The sequence below is a fragment of the Oncorhynchus clarkii genome, chromosome 5 (genome assembly GCF_045791955.1).
Source record: "Oncorhynchus clarkii lewisi isolate Uvic-CL-2024 chromosome 5, UVic_Ocla_1.0, whole genome shotgun sequence".
Lineage (NCBI taxonomy): Eukaryota > Metazoa > Chordata > Actinopteri > Salmoniformes > Salmonidae > Oncorhynchus > Oncorhynchus clarkii.
The window spans coordinates 76,401,747-76,422,314 of record NC_092151.1 but is presented as its reverse complement, the minus strand read 5'-3'; the positions used below and the strand labels follow the sequence as shown (position 1 = coordinate 76,422,314).

At 42.7% G+C, this 20,568-nt stretch overlaps 1 protein-coding gene across 1 annotated transcript; it reads right to left on the bottom strand.

The window, feature by feature from the left end:
• Positions 1-2,397: 2,397 nt before the first annotated feature.
• Positions 2,398-15,567, bottom strand: LOC139409395 (gelsolin-like). Its single transcript, XM_071154491.1, has 16 exons — positions 15,465-15,567; positions 10,970-11,154; positions 10,434-10,588; positions 9,142-9,303; positions 7,662-7,811; positions 7,117-7,206; positions 6,768-6,989; positions 6,294-6,509; positions 5,558-5,691; positions 5,320-5,410; positions 4,904-5,074; positions 4,385-4,562; positions 3,942-4,057; positions 3,779-3,856; positions 3,400-3,460; positions 2,398-3,112 (listed from the first exon to the last, which is right to left on the bottom strand). Exons 2-16 carry the CDS (start codon positions 11,148-11,150, stop codon positions 2,952-2,954), a joined length of 2,166 nt encoding a protein of 721 aa, XP_071010592.1. The 5' UTR covers positions 11,151-11,154; positions 15,465-15,567; the 3' UTR covers positions 2,398-2,951.
• Between the last annotated feature and the right edge of the window lie 5,001 nt (positions 15,568-20,568).

The window sequence follows — 20,568 nt, the reverse complement described above, 5'->3', positions numbered from 1 at the left end:
AGTGGGGTGGCTGTGGGCTAGCAGGGATAGTGGTAAAATAAGTAGGGTGTGTGGGCAAACTTAGCCTGACTGACGAGACTCATGTGGTACACAGCGAGGGAGAGTAGAGGAAGACTTTGGTGTGTGTTTGGTGTCAGTCAGACTAGGGTAAATAAACACTGTAAATTGTCTACCACCCAGCACATAGCCTACACCTATACACACACAAAATCAATCAAATATATTGTATAAAGCCCTTTTTACATCAGCATTTGTCACAAGAAACCCAGCCTAAAACCCCAAACAGCAAGCAATGCAGATGTAAAAGCATGGTGGCTAGGAAAAAAACACCATAGAAAAGCAGAAACCTAGAGGGGAACCAGGCTCTGAGAGGTGGCCAGGCATCTTCTGGCTGTGCCAGGTGGGGATTATAAGACTACATGGCCATTAAGGCCAGATCTTTATTCAAGGTGTTCAAACATTCATAGATGACCAGCAGGGTCAAATAATAATCACAGTGGTTATAGAGGGTGCAACAGGTCAGCACCTCAGGAGTAAATCTCAGTTGGCTTTTCATAACCCAGAATTCAGAGGTTGAGACAGCAGGTGCGGTAGAGATAGACAGAGAGAGAGAAATGATTCCAAAACAAATCAAATTTTGGTAAACTCAATTATCTATTGGGTGAACATATGTTTCCCATGCCAAGAAAGCCCTTTGAATGTAATTTAATTGAAATAGAGAGAGAGAGGGAGAGAGAGCGAGCGAGCAAACCAGTGACTCAGCCCTTTTAATAAGGTCAGAGGCAAATAATCCCGGTGGAGAGAGGGGAGCTGGCCACGCAGAGACAGCAAGTGTGGTTCGCCACTCCAGTGCCTTGTCGTTCACCACTGATTCAGACCTTTGGAAAATATACATTTTAAAAAGTCTAATAAGTCCATGTGATATAGCTACACCAACACAATAAATCCGTTATATATTTTAGACAGGTCCAAAGAAACATGATATGAAAAAAATGTCTATTACAGAAGAACAGAGTAGTATACTCTGAGTTGTCCTTATGTTAGGCCCTGACCTGGCTATGCCATATAGCTGTGGGCTACACTAGACAAGATTTGTTTAGAATTCTATGGCGTTATTTTATATTAGGAAGAATACAATTGAACGTAGCTGAATAATATAGAAAGGATATTTTCTCTAAACAATTTTAGGGAGTGTGCGCACAGCTATTCTGTGTTGAGTAGTTAACAAAGAAGGTTGTCCTCATATTATGTTTAATTTAGAGTTATTTATGACACTTTAGTTGTGATACAAACGTTGGGCTACATGTTTTAATGTTTAATACATTCTAAGGCTGCATGATGAGACTAATGATGATTTGAAAAAGGCATGCAGTCTTTGTTTTTTGCTTAGGTTGCACACACTTCATCAGTCTCTCATTCACTATTTGACAAGCAATTGATCATGCCTCGAATTTCACAGCGGCATCCCCCTTGTGTGGCCGTAATGGCCCCTAAAAAAATGTATGCATTTTGCGGCTAGTGGCCGTTGTGCCCTTGGGCTGAATATAGTCATTATAAATAATTTTTTCCCAGCTGCCTGTTCCAAAGCACCTCTTACTCACATGGCTCCCTCAGTTAGCTCAATTCTCATTATCCAATGCCGGTCGCATGATCGAGTCTTAAATACAGTAGTTTACCACCCAGCACATACACATAGCCGACACCTATACACACACAGAATCATTCAAATGTATTGTATGAAGCCCTTTTTACATCAGCATTCGTCACAAGAAACCCAACCTAAAACCCCAAACAGCAAGCAATGCAGATGTAATAGCACGGTTGCTAGAAAGAAAGGTTTCAAGAAAGACAGGAAGCTGGGAAGAAAACTAGAGAGTAACCAGGCTCTGAGATGTGTCCAGTCCTCTTCTGGCTGTGTACTGCCAAATTCTCTAAAAGGACATTGGTTGCGGCTCATGGTAGAGAAGTAAACATTACATTCTCTGGCAACAGCTCTGGTGGACATTCCTGCAGTCAGCATGCCAATTGCACACTCCCTCAAAAACTTGAGACATCTGTGGCATTGTGTTGTGTGACAAAATTGCACATTTTAGAGTGGCCTTTTATTGTCCCCAGCACAAGGTGCACCTGTGTAATCATGCCGTTTAAATCAGCTTCTTGATATGCCACAGCTGTCAGATGGATGGATTATCTTGGCAAAGAATAAATGGTCACTAACAGGGATATAAACACATTTTTGCACAACATTTCAGAGAAATAAGCTTTTTTGTGAGTATGGAACATTTCTGGGATCTTTTATTTCAGTTCATGAAACATGGGACCAACACTTCACATGTTGCGTTTATATTTTTGTTCAGTGTACATAATGCAAGAAATAATAAAAAAAACACAACCCCCTTTCAAAAAGCAGGATGTTTTAATACAATCATCAAATCCCATAAAACCTGGTTGTTGGTTGTTTCTCTTCAGAAGTAAATTTTTATCGGATTCAGAGTAAAATTACGACAGTATACAAGCATGAAATAGACTTGGCATTTTCTTGTATTTAACTATCATTCCTGTGTTTGAGCATTGGCACTTGTTTCATTGAGAAGCCATACAGTTATACATGATAATAACAAAATAAAGACAACATTTTCTGAGATATTCATCCAAGCATAGCATGAGTGCCAGTCTGTTTGTGCTATCATTCCAACTTCTTGTCACTGACTTTCATGTCAAACATTTGGCTTGACAATACCAGCAATTGAGTATGCAAGAACACAAACAGATCTGAGACCAGGCTAATCCAATATAATGGACCAGACCAGTTTCATTGGGTTTATGGGTCCAACTGCTTGCATATGTCTTTCAGATGTCTTGGCCTTTTGTTTTCAGGAGTAGAGGATAATGCAGGAGAAGAAGCCATGCGAGGGGAGGGAGCAGGAGGAAGTGGTTGAGCACAGTAAAGTTTAAAAGCGGGCGCGGATACGCTCCAGAGGGTCGGTTTCCCACAACTTGGGGTCCCAGGCCTGGAACCAGCCGGTGAAGGTTGGTGGTTCCATTCCCTGCTTGATCGTAGTGATGGCAATGCCCCGGCGACCAGAAGGGTCCGAATCCACATAGTCTTTGGCTAAAAGACAAGAAGAAAGCTCTACATTAAGCTCCATAGATCAGTTTCACAAACTCGGTCTTGGCCTAGCACTACACGTCTGATTCAAATGATCAACTCATCATCAAGCTTTGATTCTTTGAATCTGCTGTGTAGTGCTATGGAAAAAACTAAATGGGGGGGGGGGGGGCCCAGGACAGAGTTTGTGAAACCCTGCTATAGATTGAAATGTTTTGTTAGTGACTACACTGAGGTAGTGATAGCGTGTATGCATCAACAATGGCCAATTGATCAATAATCTATCGTACCAATTTTTGCTGATCCAGTCCTCTCCACCTCATTGGCTTCGTTGCCGATCCAGAGGAAGATCTGTAAAAGTAATATAACAATTTTAAATGACTAGAATTGCCATTCCCATTCAAATCAATGCTCCTTGATGGGTTGAGCGGCGGCCATATTGGGTGCACCCATGCCAGGAAGTATTTCATTCTATTTCTATGGCTTCAACCCTGCGCCCTCAGGGGATCATGGGATAGAGAAACAATAAAAGCAGAATGTGGAGAGGGATTGGAGGATTGGACCACTTCCTTTAAAAACTATCATGGCAGGACTTCAGTTGTATCAGAGCCACTGGGATCATGTGGATTATACTGTATAATGGTCTTCAACATCAGGCCAAGACCTTACCTGATCCCAAGTGTCCAGAAGCATGACGTCATCAGTTGCCAAGTCTGACTGGTTGAAATCTCCAGGCACCTCCTCAGCCTGAGAGAGAGAGAGATGAATACAGAGTATCCTTCACAAGAAAATATTCCATCCCTACACTAAGAGAAATCCACCCTCTACTCACTATGAGCCTGCCAGTCTTGTTAGAGCAGCCAAACAGGCGTGGTGGCTTAACCATCTTCTGCAGGCTCCTAGAGGTCTGGTACTCCTTCTTCCCTCCCAGAGCAGACCAGAACCCAGCTGGGGAAGGATGCAGAACAATACAATATGGTACATCAGAAACACTCATCATACCAGTATGGAAAACAAGTTTAATTCAATGCAAATGAAGGAAAATCTGAAAAATTAACTATAAAGCGGCCGGCAATGACATTTGCCTAAAAGACAAAAAGTAGCTTTAGAAAAACAAGAATAAATTGGAGTAATTTTGTAATGACTGTTCATATGCATTATTTGCTAATAAAAGTGTTACATTAAACGTATTTCAAAGAGAAAGTAAATTAATCCTATCATCACTAAAATATGTTATGTTATGCCTGTGATTAGGTGTAAGACTAAAACACCCACCTGGCTCCTTGCCCTCTGACACCTCAGTGGCACTTCCTCCTCCCAGGAAAGAGGTGACGTATTGGGCTGCAGCCAGCTCCTCCTCAGTGGCCCCCACTCCCCTCCACAGGAACACAGTGTTAGGGGACTTCAGCACAAACACATCATTGGTGTTCAGGAATGCAGCAGAGGGCTCCACCTGGATAGGAGAGAATGGGAGCGAGGGAGTGATAGTGAGAGAAAGAGAAGTGGTGAGGTACTCCTATCCTATAATCCTCCTCAGTTACTTTATTAACTGTACGAATATACATTTTTCCTTTCTCATATTCCTTATGTAACTTCATAACTTCTGCCCTAATTTAAAGTAATCAGGATCATTAAAAATATCAGTGGTTAGTACTGTAGTTTGTGTATGTTGTGTGATCACCTAAACCTACATAGGCCTTCATTCAGTGTGTGTGTGTGTGTGTGTGTGTGTGTGTGTATGTATGCAACCAATACATTTAGATTTGATTTGTATATGTTGTATGACTGACTGACCTCTACAGCCCGTGTGGCCTTGGTGGAGCTCTGGCGGATGTGGAAGAGGCGTGTGGAGCCCACCCTGCTCTGGCCTCCCTTACGGGACGTCCCCCCCAGGTGGATCACCATGGGCTTCCCCTTGAAAAGACTCATCAGGTGGGCCGGCTCCTGGCCCTGAGTCACACGCACCTGGAGGAGAGAGTAGGAGAGGAGACACTTCAGCACATCCGTCAAACCACAGATTAGGATCGACACACACACACAAGAGGCTGGAACCTGCACAGGGTCATCCACAGAGCAGTGCCTCTGGAGCCTTCACAAGTTCAACCATTTAAGTCAAGACAATGATATATAGAGAACCACTTTTTATGACATATGTGATGTGATTAAAGAAGATATATCTGTTATGAATAGTGTCTGAATTAGTATTTCACCTGGACAGGAGACCCTCCCATGGAGTCATCCAGCCTGACAGTCAGGAAGGCGGAGGCAGCCAGCTCATCCTGAGTACACTTCAGCCCCTGCCTGCAATCATCAATCAATCAATCTTACAGGGATATGAATAGGGACAAACACAGAGAACAGATGTGTTCCTGCCTCCTGCAGAGTTAGGCCTATAGCTTAAGCATGATTATGTCTCCCTCTTGTGGCGATATGGTGAACAATACTCACCAGGTGTAGATGATGTGCTGCTCCCTGCCTCCCAGGCGGTAGCTGTACAGTACCAGGTAGCAGTCACCTCCATAGAACTGGCCATAGCTGGAGGGGTCCACTGGCACCTGGTCACCATCCTCCACACGCCACACCTGAGGAGGAGATCCATCTCCTTTACATTACGACATACACTGAGTGTACAAAATATTAATAACACATTCCTAATATTGAGTTGCACCTCAACTTTTGCCCTCAGAACTGCTGCATGGACTCTACAAGGTATCGAAAGCGTTCCACAGGGATGCTGGCCCATGCGGACTCCAATGCTTCCCACAGTTGTGTCAAGGATGTCCTTTGGGTGTTGTACCATTCTTGATAGGGGCGCAACTTTGGTTTTAGAAGTGGGGAGACAAGTTACAAGAGTGCTCCACATCCCACCAGCAGAAATAACCTGGCAGCTGGCAGAGAGAGGTGGCATGACACCAGAAATGAAGCCTAATGTGTTCATAATGTTTTGTACACTCATTGTACTTCTCCCAGTGTGTCATGTTCTACATTAAACACACCAGAAGTAGTAGAGTTACATCAGTATTTCCCAAACCTCTCCTCCAGTACCTATGCAAAAGATACATTTCAATTGAATGCATTCAGTTGTACAACTGACTAGGTATCCATTTTCCCCAGCCAGTGCCACTTGTTTTAATAGTCCTGAGTTAGATCATTGTATGTCATCACTACTATCTTCCAGCCGTACCTGAACCTTCCCGGATCCGTCATCCACCATGCCATGCTGGGCTGCCATGGTCTTGTTGGTGTGCAGGCCGGAGGAGTCAAAGGGGACCTGCACCACCCTGGCGATACGCCCCAAGCTGTAGGCCTGGCCTGGGCCCGTGGTCTGGTCCTTATCCTTCCAGTTACAGAAGAACTGCTTGAACAGGGTGGTCTCTCCTCCGCCTGGCAACACCTGGACCTGTAGAATTAAATAGAGTAGACTTCAAAGGACTTTATCAATCCACAGATCTGAGAGGATGTTGATGGGATGTGGAGTGGTGGCTGTAATGGAATGCCATTCCCTTTATGTATGGAAAATGCCGGACCAGGGGGACTAACATGTGTTCTTCCGGAGTTGGCGGTGTTACCACTTGAGACTAACTTCCCAAACATGGGTACAAGTTCAGAATATTCAAGGCAGCAGTAGTGACGGGGGAGAGGTTTGATGTAACGTTACCTGGGTGTGTCTGGGGTACTTCTTCTCCTTGATGAACTGCTCTGCAGCCTTCATGGCAGCATTGCGTTCAGCTGTGTTGGCACTAGGTCCTTTCCAGATGAAGATCTTGCTGTCCACTCCATTGTCCAGAATGTAACACTCACTGGGGGAAAGCATTTCTTGTTTGAAGGGGCTGGTCTGGGCCACCACTGATGCCTTCATGGAGCCTGCCGCATCAGAGATCTACAATACATCTTTATTCATCAATATTATACAGCGACAACGGAAATTGCTACTTTTGCTGTCACAGTGTGCAGCGCCATGACATAACAGGTCAGACTGGGAGCATCACAAGGCTGCAAATCTTTACCATGTAGAGAGCTCCCTTCTTCTGGTTGGATCTATCAACAGACTCGTCATCAGGGCTTCCTGCAGGGATGTTGGGTTTGGGCCCTAGAGCCTAAAAATAAACACAATCACAACAATGCTTCATGTCGTGAATAATGGGAAATAAGTCATAGACAAGTTAATTAGCTCTGCCTAAGAAGTCCCAGTGCACTCCTCTAAAAAGGTTCCAGCATTGCATAAAATACCCTGTACATAGTTTGTGACCACCATGCAACTCCTTACCCTTTAAATGCATTGAATGAGATAAGATCGTACCACAATGTCTTAGCGTGCCCAGAGCACATAATAATGGCAGATGCCAGTAACCACCCCCCTCATATTCTCTGACCCTTCCAATGTAACAGGGTCAGGAAGTGGTGGTGGTGGTGGCTATCCTCCCTCCGCGATTATCGGTGTGTGTGTCTGTGTGTGTGTGTGTGTGTGTGTGTGTGTGTGTGTGTGTGTGTGTGTGTGTGTGTGTGTGTGTGCGTGTGTGTGTGTGTGTGTGCGTGAGAGAGAGTGACTCACGTCGATGACAGCCTGTGGCTCTCCTCCCTCCTCAATCATCAGCAGAGTGGCACGGCCATTCCTCTCGTTGTCACGGACATCGATGGCCACCTGGGACGCCTTCAGACGCTCAAAGCTGTTGCACTCGCTGCCACACCACTGGAAGATGTCCTGAGAATAGACACAAAAGCTGTCTGAATGGCCATGACTCAGACTAAGTGAAGAGACTCTTGCCTTTATGCACAGGGGAGAGTGGGGTAAGTTGAGCCAAATGGGTACGTTAAGCCACCCTTGTTTATAGGAAACCATACACAAAATGTATCATTTGATTAAATATTTAGGAAGAGGTCATCATTTCATGGAGTCTGTGAAGGAAGAAACCACATGGAAAAAGTGGTAAGCAAGTCAGGCCCAAAAAACATTTTTTTTGTGTTAGAGGTTTCATGATGCTTGTATCTAAACCAAAGTAGATACTTTTAAGATTGTTCTATACATCAGTTTGGGTCTTTATAAGCTACAATATGAGGTCCTAAACCTAGCATGAAAGTGCATCCTTGTAGCTGCGTGGGCTAATTTAGTCAAAATGTTTGCCTTGGGGTAAGTTGAGCCAATGGTTGAGCCAATGGCAAGTTAAGCAAATTGAAGTGTTTTCTTTCCTGGGGCAATGCAAGGCAATATCGCTGGGATCTGAAGTAACAACAGGACCTGGCCTATGTTAAAAGTGTTGAAAAAAATTGTTTGTTAGGTGTTAAGCCTGTGTTAAAATATTCTTCAAATTATTAAAAGACAAAACATTTATTGTGTTTGGGAAAAAAAGCAAGATGTGGGTTTAAAAAGGTAGAGCTAATATTTAATTCAGCACGGCTCAACTTACCCTGTCCCGGGGCTCAACTTACCCTGTCCCGGGGCTCAACTTACCCTGTCCCGGGGCTCAACTTACCCTGTCCCGGGGCTCAACTTACCCTGTCCCGGGGCTCAACTTACCCTGTCCCGGGGCTCAACTTACTCTGTCCCGGGGCTCAACTTACCCCACACCCTGGGTAAGCCGTGACAGGAGACCACTTCTTTTGGACATGCAATGTTTTCAAGACAGTAATGTTTACATGAATTCTGATTATTCCCAGGGATACAGACCATCCTAAAATATATGTAGATATCTTTGTTAGTCAGAATACTATATTTCCCTTGACGACGTGATGCTGAATGTACAAAATGGCTCAACTTATCCCACTCCCCCCTACTTATTCATGCTCATGCATGATCCTCAAAATAACAACTGGGGTATTTTACAGCCCTCTCCTTCTTTGGAGAGGGCTGTAAAATCACCCTCATTACACATATGCAAACATTGTGCATGTGGGATCATTGTGTTTCTGCCTATCTGCCTATGTGACAATCCCCTTATGTAGCATTGGCCAAGTTCAACACGTGAGTCTGGTTGAGGAGACTTAGTAACATATCATAATTTAGCTTAGTCTCCGATAGGCTATCCCAGCCTCACCTTTCCTAGGTCGATGATGAAACAGTCTCCTCTGTTGAAGCTGGACCAGGACATGTCTACCTCCGTGGCCCTGATGGCCCTGCGGCCTTTGATGTGCAGCAGACGCTTGACGTTCATGTCGTTGGTCACCACGTGCTGGAAGCCAGAGGCCACCCCACCTTGCTGAAGGACAGAGAATAACAATAATACATTGCTTATAAGAAGTTTATATATATTTATGTTACACACTGCATGTTAAACTCCAACGTCATTGACAGCAACTTTGTTCAGAGTTGTAAGTAAACATTTACTTCCATAGCTTCCTCTACTTGCCAATCCAGAAGCTAATGTAAAATCTTGCCAGACATGCAGCCATTTGGTTTTCTGGAATTAGACCCATATGTGTCCTCCCTTAGCCTGTCCATCATTTGAAACTCTCCATGGCAACCCTCTATGGAAAACTTTATCCACTGCAGATGCTAAAACTTACATACACACATTACTATAAATAGCACAGTTACTTTTTTAGCAAATCCCTCTTTTGTGCATGTACAGCTTCAAATATGGGCAACATGTGTCGTGACTCATTAGTATTTCAATACTTTGATGGGTGTGTTGCTGTTGTTCTCACTAGAGTATTGATTAATACACATTTTACCATCCTTTAACTGGACGCTGGTAATCAGTAACTGTGAAATTGAGTCTCATTAGTCAACAAGTTCAAATGGGACTCCACTCTATCAATACTTAACCTAATAATGAGAAACCCATGCACAATCTTTTCGATAATTACCCTTCTCTTCAAATTCATTGGGGTTCAATGTCACTGACATACTTAGAGAAGTATAGTAGTGGGATGTATAACAACAGAGTAAGCATCTACGTGCTGGAAAGGGAAACCAAAGCTATACTGGGGTTGTCATGCGAGACACAGCGAGACCTTCAGTCATTTTTAAAAGGATGTGCAGTACTGTATTTATTAAGGATCACCATTAGCTGCTGCCTTGGGTGCAGCTACTCTTTCTGGGGTCCAAACACATTAAGGCACTTACATCACACATAAAACTAAATACAAAACAATACATAATTGAACATAATTACACCACCACATATCTACAATACAAAATGTATAATATCACCATACAACAATATATATGTGTGTGTGTGTGTGTGTGTGTGTGTGTAGAGTGTGCGTGCTAGCGTGTGTGGGTATCTTTATTTAACCAAGAAACACTTGAGGTTTTTCTATGGCGCTCTGATCTAAGCTAATATGCCCAATTGTCTCTCTGAGATGTTATTCTGAAATATCTAACCTTGTACTTGATGCCAGACTTGAAGTAACCCAGGAAGGTGAGAGACTCGTTGTTTTGCACCTCTCTGAACTGGACTGGGCCTCCGCCCAGGAAATCATCCAGCTGGGTGGTAAAGATGGCTGCCGCACCTTTCTCATCCTGAGAACTCTCACTTCCTGTGGTATCAGCCAATAGAGACGTGGGGAGTTGAGGAAGAAGACCAATGGGAAAGTCCATATGAACATACAGAACGGTGTAGGGTGAAGTTTCCCCTAGGTGCAGTTCTTGGGTCAGTTTAGCATTTGTCCTACTAATGGTTTAGGTTAGGATTGCTGATCCTAGATCTGTACATAGGGGTAAGTTCTCTCCGGAGCATACACAACAAGGGAGGAACCTTTCAGTTCATTATCAAATAGATATGACAAGTGAACAGGCATGTATCTTTTTATAACCCTTTATAACCCATTTCCTGCACATATAGGATAATGGTTTAAGGCTCAGCCTGAGTGGCCATGGTGATAAGCTATATCAGTCGGGTAACCAGCTCTCTCTCTCACCCAGCCACATGTGGATGTAGTATGAGGGGGCAGCCGTGGTGTAGAGAAGAACGTAGCAGTCTCCGGTGAAGAAGTTTCCGTGGAGCTGTTTAAGAACCGGCTTCAGATCCATCTTCTCCACGCGCCACACCTGAAGACCAGGCTCCTTCCCTGCAGTCTGAAATTCCTTATGGAACACCATGGTTCTGGAGAGGAGGAGAAACAAAGTGACATTTCATACTTGAGCTTGCCGTAGTTAGGACTTCAACAATGTTATGTAATAGTAACCAACCCCTATCTTGATCCACTACTCTACAAGCCATCTATTTCCATCTTGATCTAATTCTCTGTTTGGTGAATGCTATACAAGGTGACTGTTGTTACCACTGACAAACACAAAAACCCTCTGTGATGTCAAAGATATGATGGAAACTTATGGCTCTTTATCACCTGTTATGGAGGCCTTTATATCAAATTAAAGTGTATTGGTCTAGTACACAGATATTTGCAGGTATAGAAAAATGCTTATGCTTCTAGCTCCAACAGTGTAGTAATATTTAGCAATATAATAACAATACACACAATCAAAAATTACACAAAATATCAGAATGAGCAATGTCAGAGTCCGTCCATAGAGCGTCTGTAGTGTGAAAGGTTAATCTATGGCGCTAATAATTGTCACCCATTCTCCCGCCCCAGTGCTCGATGTTGCCGCTCTACTAACAACCGGTCCTGGCAACCCACATTACGCACACCTGGCAACCATCTTTATTTAGCCCTCAGTATTCAGGCAGTATTGGTTTTGTTTTCATGTCTAGTACGCTTCTCTTGTTTTTTATATCTTCAGGTTCTTTGTTATTAAACTCACCAACTGCACTTGCTTCCTGACTCTCTGCGTTTACGTTACAATAATGGAAGTTGCACCTAGATTCCTAAGTCATACACTACCAGTCCAAAGTTTTAGAACACCAAGTAATTCAATATTTTTTACTATTTTCTACATTGTAGAAAAATAGTGAAGCCATCAAAACAATGAAATAACACATATGGATTGTGTAGTAACCAAAAAGGTATTAAACAAATCTAAATATATTTTATATTTGACATTCTTCAAATAGCCACCCTTTGCCTCGATGACAGTTTTGCACACTCTTGGCATTCTCTCAACCATCTTCACCTGGAATGCTTTTCCAACAGTCTTGAAGGAGTTTCCACATATACTGAGCACTTGTTGGCTGCTTTTCCTTCACTCTGCGGTTTGACTCATCCCAAACCATCTCAATTTGGTTGAGGTCGGGGGATTGTGGATGCCTGGTCATCTGATGCAGCACTCCATCTCTCTCCTTTGTCAAATAGCCCTGGAGGTGTGTTGGGTCATTGTCCTGTTGAAAAACAAATGATAGACCCACTAAGAGCAAACCAGATGGGATGGCGTATCGCTGCAGAAGGCTGTGGTAGCCATGCTGGTTAAGTGTGCCTTGAATTCTAATTAAATCACAGACTGTGTCACCAGCAAAGCACCCCCACACCATAACACCTCCTCCATGCTTTACGGTGGAAAATACACATGTGGAGATTATCCGTTCACTCACACCGCGTCTCACAAAGACAAGGCGGTTGGAACCAGAAATCTCCAATTTGGATTCCAGACCAAAGAACACATTTCCACCGGTCTAATGTCCATTGCTCATGTTTCTTGGCCCAAGCAAGTCTCTTCCTCTTGTTGTCCTTTAGTAGTGGTTCCCTTACAGCAATTCAACCATGAAGTCTCCTCTGAACAGTTGATGGTGAGATTTGTCTGTTACTTGAACTCTGTGAAGCATTTATTTGGGCTGCAATTTCTGAGGCTGGTAACGCTAATGAACTTACCCTCTGCAGCAAAGGAAACTCTGGGTCTTCCATTCCTGTGGCGGTCCTCATGAGAGCCAGTTTCATCATAGCGCTTGATGGTTTTTGTGACTGCACTTGAAGAAACTTTCAAAGTTCTTGAAATGTTCCGGATTGACTGACCTTCATATGTCTTAAAGTAATGATAGACTAATTTCTCTTTGCTTATTTCAGCTGTTCTTGTCATGATATGGACTTGGTCTTTTACCAAATAGGGCTATCTTCTGTATATCCCCCCTACCTTGTCACAACACAACTGATTGGCTCAAACGCATTAAGGAAAGAGTTTCCACAAATGAACTTTTAAGAAGGCACACCTGTTAATTTAAATGCATTCCAGGAAGCTCATGAAGCTGGTTGAGAGAATGCCAAGAGTGTGCAAAGCTATCATCAAGGCAAAGGGTGGCTATTTGAAGAATCTCAAATATAAAATATATTTTGATTTGTCTAACACTTTTTTGGTCACTACATGATTCCATATGTGTTATTTCATAGTTTTGATGTCTTCACTATTATTCTACAATGTAGAAAATAGTCAAAATAATTAAAAACCCTTGAATGAGTAGGTGTTCTAAAACTGTATATTGGCCTTTCTCTTGCATTTCAAAGGAGGAACAAATAAATAAATAAAACAAATGTTTTTCTTTATATTATCTTTAACCAGATCTATGTGTTATATTCTCCTACATTAATTTCACATTTCAAAGAACTTCAAAGTGTTTCAAGAATATGCATATCCTTGCTTCAGGTCCTGAGCTACAGGCAGTTAGATTTGGGTATGTCATTTTAGGCTAAATTGTGAAAAAAAAGGGTCTGATCCTTAAGAGGTTTTAATACACAACACAGGGCAAAGCTTCCCATCCTTAGTGAATGTTTTTCTCAGGTAAACAGAGGTAATTGTTGGCCCACCGAAGAGAAAGCCATATGAACAGTATTATTTACATAAGACAGGTGTGTGTTCTGTGGAATGGCCCACCATAATGGCAGCAGATACCAGGGTGTCTGTTTGCAAAACAAATATTTGTTGGCGACCAATTATTATTTTCTTGGACAGTCTATCTTTACTATGGATGTCTTCCATTATTAAAACAAAAATGTAATGTGTGCTTGAATTTATAAACTCATGTCTTTATTACTGGAAGTATTAATGAGAGTATATCTCATATTGGACTTAACATAAAACCTGTTACTTTACTATTATTACTCCTTTATTGACAATTGTGTGTCTAACTAAGCTTTGATCCAAATGGCACACTAATCCCTAGAGTGCACTACATTTGACCAGAGCCCTAAATCTGTGTTGATCTAGGGTGGTGGTGCAAAGAGAGTGAATCAAGTGACCCAGATTGACTCATGGGAGAACTTGGAACAGTAGCTCTCTCAATTTCTCTCCAAATTGACTGTTTGGAAGACTGATCTTTTTCTCAACAATCCAGCAACTGAAAATGTACAGTACTTAAGTCCATTTCACCATACAAGCAGGAATGACATAATATCAATACAATTTTTCCTGCAGCCATGTTTTGATTGAAGCTTCTTGTGAGATTGGATAAGAAGATACAGTTCTCCTAAGGAAGGAATCTGTAAACATATGCCCATTTGTGACCCATTTGTTCCTCTAACCAATTATCCTCTAGTATTCCCCTAGCAGCTGGTTTCCTATGTGGTGCTACTGGATGAGTTCTGGGTTAATTCTGGTAGAGGATGACTAAACACAAAACCACCTCAGAACACAGATGACAAAAACTATAGGATTCATGACCCTCAAAAACAGTAAAGTTCCTACTTTTACAAAACATTTTATGTAAGATTGAGACAAACATGATAAGAATAGATTATATATTTAATTCATTAAATAAATTCATATGAATTATCAGTCATTAGAATATTAAATTCACAATCTCATCGTGCAAAAAAGCATCAACATTCAGAGAGATACATGACAGAGATGGACTTATTTTTTTCAATGTTCAAATCCTAACTTTCCATATTCTCTAGTCAACATGTTGACACAGCAACTCAATTAAGCAATCAAATGGAGAACTGTAGCCTACAAGTATTTTTTATATCTTTAAATCCGCTGCAAGATATGACATGACTCACAGTACAAGGACTTTTTGAGTAGGTTTCTTTCCTCTTGGATTCATGTGATTCTAGCCAGCCGACACCCATTATAATTTAAAGGCACAGTGACAGTAAATTCCCGAAATGATGAATGAAATAGAAGCGTATTGAAGTTCTATTTATTTTTTACTTACATTTTCGAACAGTTATTTTTCACTACGCTTGACCACTCTACACATTTTGAGTGACATCTATTTAAAATAGCGAAAGACATCTAGCCTAGGCTACCTGATATGAGTTTACAAGCCAACTGCGATATGATAAAGAATAGATCTACCGGCAGCAACATTTTACTTCAATACTTAAGATTCTGATAATAAACAACTTTATAGTTTAGTTCGTCTCTAAAGAAGCTACAGAAATTACTATGTTTCCTATTTTCCATGAACATAGGCTTTCTTTTCTTTCAGATCAATTTATGTATTTATTTTACAAATCTATGTGTATCCTTATTGTATGAGAACAAGTTGATGTATGTAATGTTGTATTATCTATATTTTTTTACCTGTTAGTAGAAAACTCTCGAAGATGAACTCAGCAGAAAAGTCAGATTTGGATGTTGTGTAGTATTCCAGATTCTGAAAAGATTGAACGTGAGAGAGGATATTATATAGCTGGAGGTCAGCGCTCGGGAAAGAAGAGGCGTCTCCGGACGCGCCCCAACCCACCTGCAAGTAACAACACGTCGTAAACATACCACTACAGTCCTTCCTACATTGAGTAAGGTACCAGTCATTGGCAGCAGTGGTGGTTCCAGCTTGTATGGCTCTCTGGGCGAACCCCCACTTTAGCGCCCCTCCCCCCAACAGCAACAAAAAACACCATTCTGCACTGTAATTTTTATTCAGACATTTGGAACAACGCAAAGAAATAATAATAACATTTAAAACTATATAAATATATATATTTTTTAAAGACTCATAAATATCAAAAAGTAACAAAGACAAATATAAACAAATTGTAGTATATAAATACAAATAAAGATAATCAAATTATTACACTATTACCCTATTGCTAACAAAAAACACAAATAAAACTAAATTGCACAAATCCTGTAACACAAATAGAATAACACACTTATAAAGAAGATAACCTGATTATTACACTATTGCACTTCAAACAAGAAACACAAACTAAATTGCACAACTAATTGCATTAGTACTGTACAAAGTTAGAGGTGCGCTATTTGATAGATTCCCCGCTCGCCCTACCTCGGGCTTCCAGTGGAGAGACCTGAGGTCAACCTACCTCGCCCCATCTCGTACTTCTGAGTGGGAGACCTTCCCAGGCAGTAGCCTGCCTAGCTCACAAACTAGCATCAGGGCGCCCACTCCGACAAGGTTAATTGACCCACAGTCCCACACGGTGATATCACACAATGATATCATTGACGTGACATGCAAATGAGCGATAGAAAACCGATCGCGCAAATGTCACCATTCAGATATATTTTTTTTGTGTGCGGGCGCCCAATGCCGCACCGGGCAAGATGCCTATGCCTAAATCCGCCACTGATGGGCAGGAATGGAGTGCAAAAAAATATTTGTATACGTATTTATGGAACTTTACAAGTATTGTCACTGTATGATAAATTCCATACATGTCAGCATTTATTCACACACCAATGCAGCACAGATCATGACTATAACATTGCCATGTAATAAACTTGTATTCGTGTGTAATAAATCCTGTTTTGAGTTTTATTTATATTCTGGTTATGTAGGAGTATGGAATGTTTTTGCTAAATGCAAAGTGGCATTTCAAACATGACAACAACTACGCCTACATAAATAACAAAGACAGCATTCCCAGTCTCTTGTGGGCCCAGTGACCTCAGTCTACACCCAACCAGGGTTGGGGTCAATTCCGTTTAAATTCCAGTCAATTCACAAAGTCAACCAAGTTACAATTCCAAATTTTCCACAATGAAAAGCATTGAAGATAATTGGAATGTCAGTGCACTTCCTGAATTGACTGGAATTGAAACGGAACCCTGCACCCAACAACTATTATTTGCTGAAACAGAGTACTTTGTTTCCCTTGACATCATGCATGATATGAGTAGTTAAAATAAAAGTACATTAGTTTGCATCTTGACTGGCTGCATCACCGCTTGGTAAGACAACTGCACTGCCCTCGACAACAAAGTGCTACAGAGGGTGCTGCAGACGGCAGTCTCAATATTATTTTGGCAGGACACCTTGTCCCATTGTGCTGTCTCTCACTCAGCTTAAAATATGTGCTCCAGCTGCAGACACCACAGAATAGTATTGAGGGTATAATAACAATAGGGAATGCACCGGATTAAACTTCTCAAAGACTTTAAACCTATTCTGAATGAAACTGCATGTTGAAGCACATTCATGTGTACCACTCAGATGAGAGAAATGTGGTGCTTGGTTTAAGTTGCTCAATGTCTGAGGTTGTTACCAGAATGTGAAAATCATGCCTTTCTTTTACAATTAAACAACTCATAAAACAGAGTTTCCCAAACCTCGGTCCTTGTGACACCAAGGGGTGCCGTTTTTGCCTTAACACTACACAGCTAATTTCAAATGATCAAAGCGTGAGGATTTGATTATTTTTTTAATCCGCTGTGTAATGCTAGGGCAAAAAACAAAACGTGCAAGCCTTGGGCTCCCGAGGACCGAGTTTGGTCCCTTCCCTAAGAAAACGTCAAATACATACATGTAAGACACCATTCCCAGACTCTTGTGGGTTCAGCAACTCCAGTCTTCACCCTACAACAATAAATTGCTGAAACACTTTTTTCCCCCCAGGCATCATGCATTCTTTCTCCTGTTTTTTTCCACTCTCACAGTCATTAATCAGGATAGTACAGGTGTCTTCTCCTGCATGTGTTCATGTGCATCTATGGCTGACATATTCACAGTGTATCAAACATTAGGAACACCACACCTTCCTAATATTGAGTTGCACGCACCCCCAACTTTGCCCTTAGAACAGCCTCAGTTCATCTCCACAAGGTGTCGAAAGCATACCACAGGGATGCTGGCCCATGTTTACTCCAATGCTTCCCACAGTTGTGTCAAGTTGGCCAGATGTCCTTTGGGTGTGGAGCATTCTATATACACAGGAAACTGTTGAGAGTGAAAAACCCAGCAGCGATACAGTTCTTTTTTATTTATTTTTTTGAATTTTTACCCATTTTTCTCCCCAATTTCGTGGTATCCAATTGTTGTAGTAGCTACGATCTTGTCTCATCGCTACAACTCCTGTATGGGCTCGGGAGAGACGAAGGTTGAATGTCATGCGTCCTCCGATACACAACCCAACCAGCCGTACTGCTTCTTAACACAGCGCGCATCCAACCCGGAAGCCAGCCGCACCAATGTGTCGGAGGCTACACCGTGCACCTGGCAACCTTGGTTAGCGCGCACTGTGCCCGGCCCGCCACAGGAGTCGCTGGTGCGCGATGAGACAAGGACATCCCTACCGACCAAGCCCTCCCTAACCCGGACGACGCTAGGCCAATTGTGCGTCGCCCCACGGACCTCCCGGTCGCGGCCGGTTACGACAGAGCCTGGGCGCGAACCCAGGGACTCTGATGGCACAGCTGGCGCTGCAGTACAGCGCCCTTAACCACTGCGCCACCCGGGAGGCCGCGATACAGTTCTTGACACAAACCGGTGCGCCTGGCACCTATTACCATACCCCGTTCAAAGGCACTTAAATATTTGGTCTTGCCCATTCACCCTCTGAATGGCACACAAAGTACATTCAGAAAGTATCAGTCTTATTCTAAAATGAATTAAATAAAACATTTCCCCCAACAATCTACACACAATACCCAATAATGACAAAGAATTTGAGCAAATTCATAATAAATTCTATTCTAATTCTATATTCTTGAAATACCTTATTTACATAAGTATTCAGACCCTTTGCTATGAGACTCGAAATTGAGCTCAGGTGCATCCTGTTTCCATTGATTGTCTTTGAGATGTTTTATACAACTTGACTGGAGTCCACTTGTGGTAAATTCAATTGATTGGACATGATTTGGAAAGGCACACACCTGTCTAAGGTCCCACAGTTGACAGTGCATGTCAGAGCAAAAACCAAACCATGAGGTTGAAGGAATTGTCCGAAGAGCTCAGAAACAGGATTGTGTCAAGGCAAGGGAAGGGTAAAAAAAAAAAAGTCTGTAGAATTGAAGCTCCCCAAGAACACAGTGGCCTCCATCATTCTTAAATGGAAGAAGTTGGAACCACCAAGACTCTTCCTAGAGCTCAGACAAACTGAGCAATCAGGGGAGAACGGCCTTGGTCAGGGAGGTGACCAACAACCCAATGGTCACTTTGACAGAGCTCTAGAGTTCCTCTGTGGAGATGGGAGAAAGACAACCATCTCTGCAGCACTCCACCAATCAGGCCTTTATGGTAGAGTGGCCAGACGGAAGCCACTCCTCAGTAAAAGGCACATGACAGCCCGCTTGGAGTTTCCAAAAAGGCACCTAAATACTCTCAGACCATGAGAAACAAGATTCTCTGGTTTGATGAAACAAAGATTGAACTCTTTGGCCTGAATGCCAAGCATCACGTCTGGAGGAAACCTGGCACCATCCCTACGGTGAAGCATGGTAGCGGCAGCATCATGCTGTGGAGATGTTTTTCAGCGACACTAAGCACACAGGCAAGACAACTCAGGAGTGGCTTCGGGACAAGTCTCTGAATGTCCTTGAGTGGCCCAGCCAGCGCCCGGACTTGAACCTGATTGAACGAGAGAGAGAGACCTGAAAATAGCCGTGCAGCGACGCTCCCCATCCAACCTGACAGAACTTGAGAGGATCTGCAAAGAACGGGAAAACTCCCCAAATATATGCGTGCCAAGCTTGTAGCGTCATATCCAAGACAACTTGAGGCTGTAATCACCGTAGGGATGGTGCCAGAATGGTCGTCGCAGACGACACCATTCTGTATACTTCTGGCCCTTCTTTGGACACTGTGTTAACAACCCTCCAGGCAAGCTTCAATGCCATACAACTCTCCTTCTGTGGCCTCCAATTGCTCTTAAATACAAGTAAAACTAAATGCATGCTCTTCAACCGATCGCTACCTGCACCTGCCCGCCTGTCCAACATCACTACTCTGGACGGCTCTGACTTAGAATACGTGGACAACTACAAATACTTAGGTGTCTGGTTAGACTGTAAACTCTCCTTCCAGACCCATATCAAACATCTCCAATCCAAAGTTAAATCTAGAATTGGCTTCCTATTTCGCAACAAAGCATCCTTCACTCATGCTGCCAAACATACCCTTGTAAAACTGACCATCCTACCAATCCTCGACTTCGGCGATGTCATTTACAAAATAGCCTCCAATACCCTACTCAACAAATTGGATGCAGTCTATCACAGTGCAATCCGTTTTGTCACCAAAGCCCCATATACTACCCACCATTGCGACCTGTACGCTCTCGTTGGCTGGCCCTCGCTTCATACTCGTCGCCAAACCCACTGGCTCCATGTCATCTACAAGACCCTGCTAGGTAAAGTCCCCCCTTATCTCAGCTCGCTGGTCACCATAGCATCTCCCACCTGTAGCACACTCTCCAGCAGGTATATCTCTCTTGTCACCCCCAAA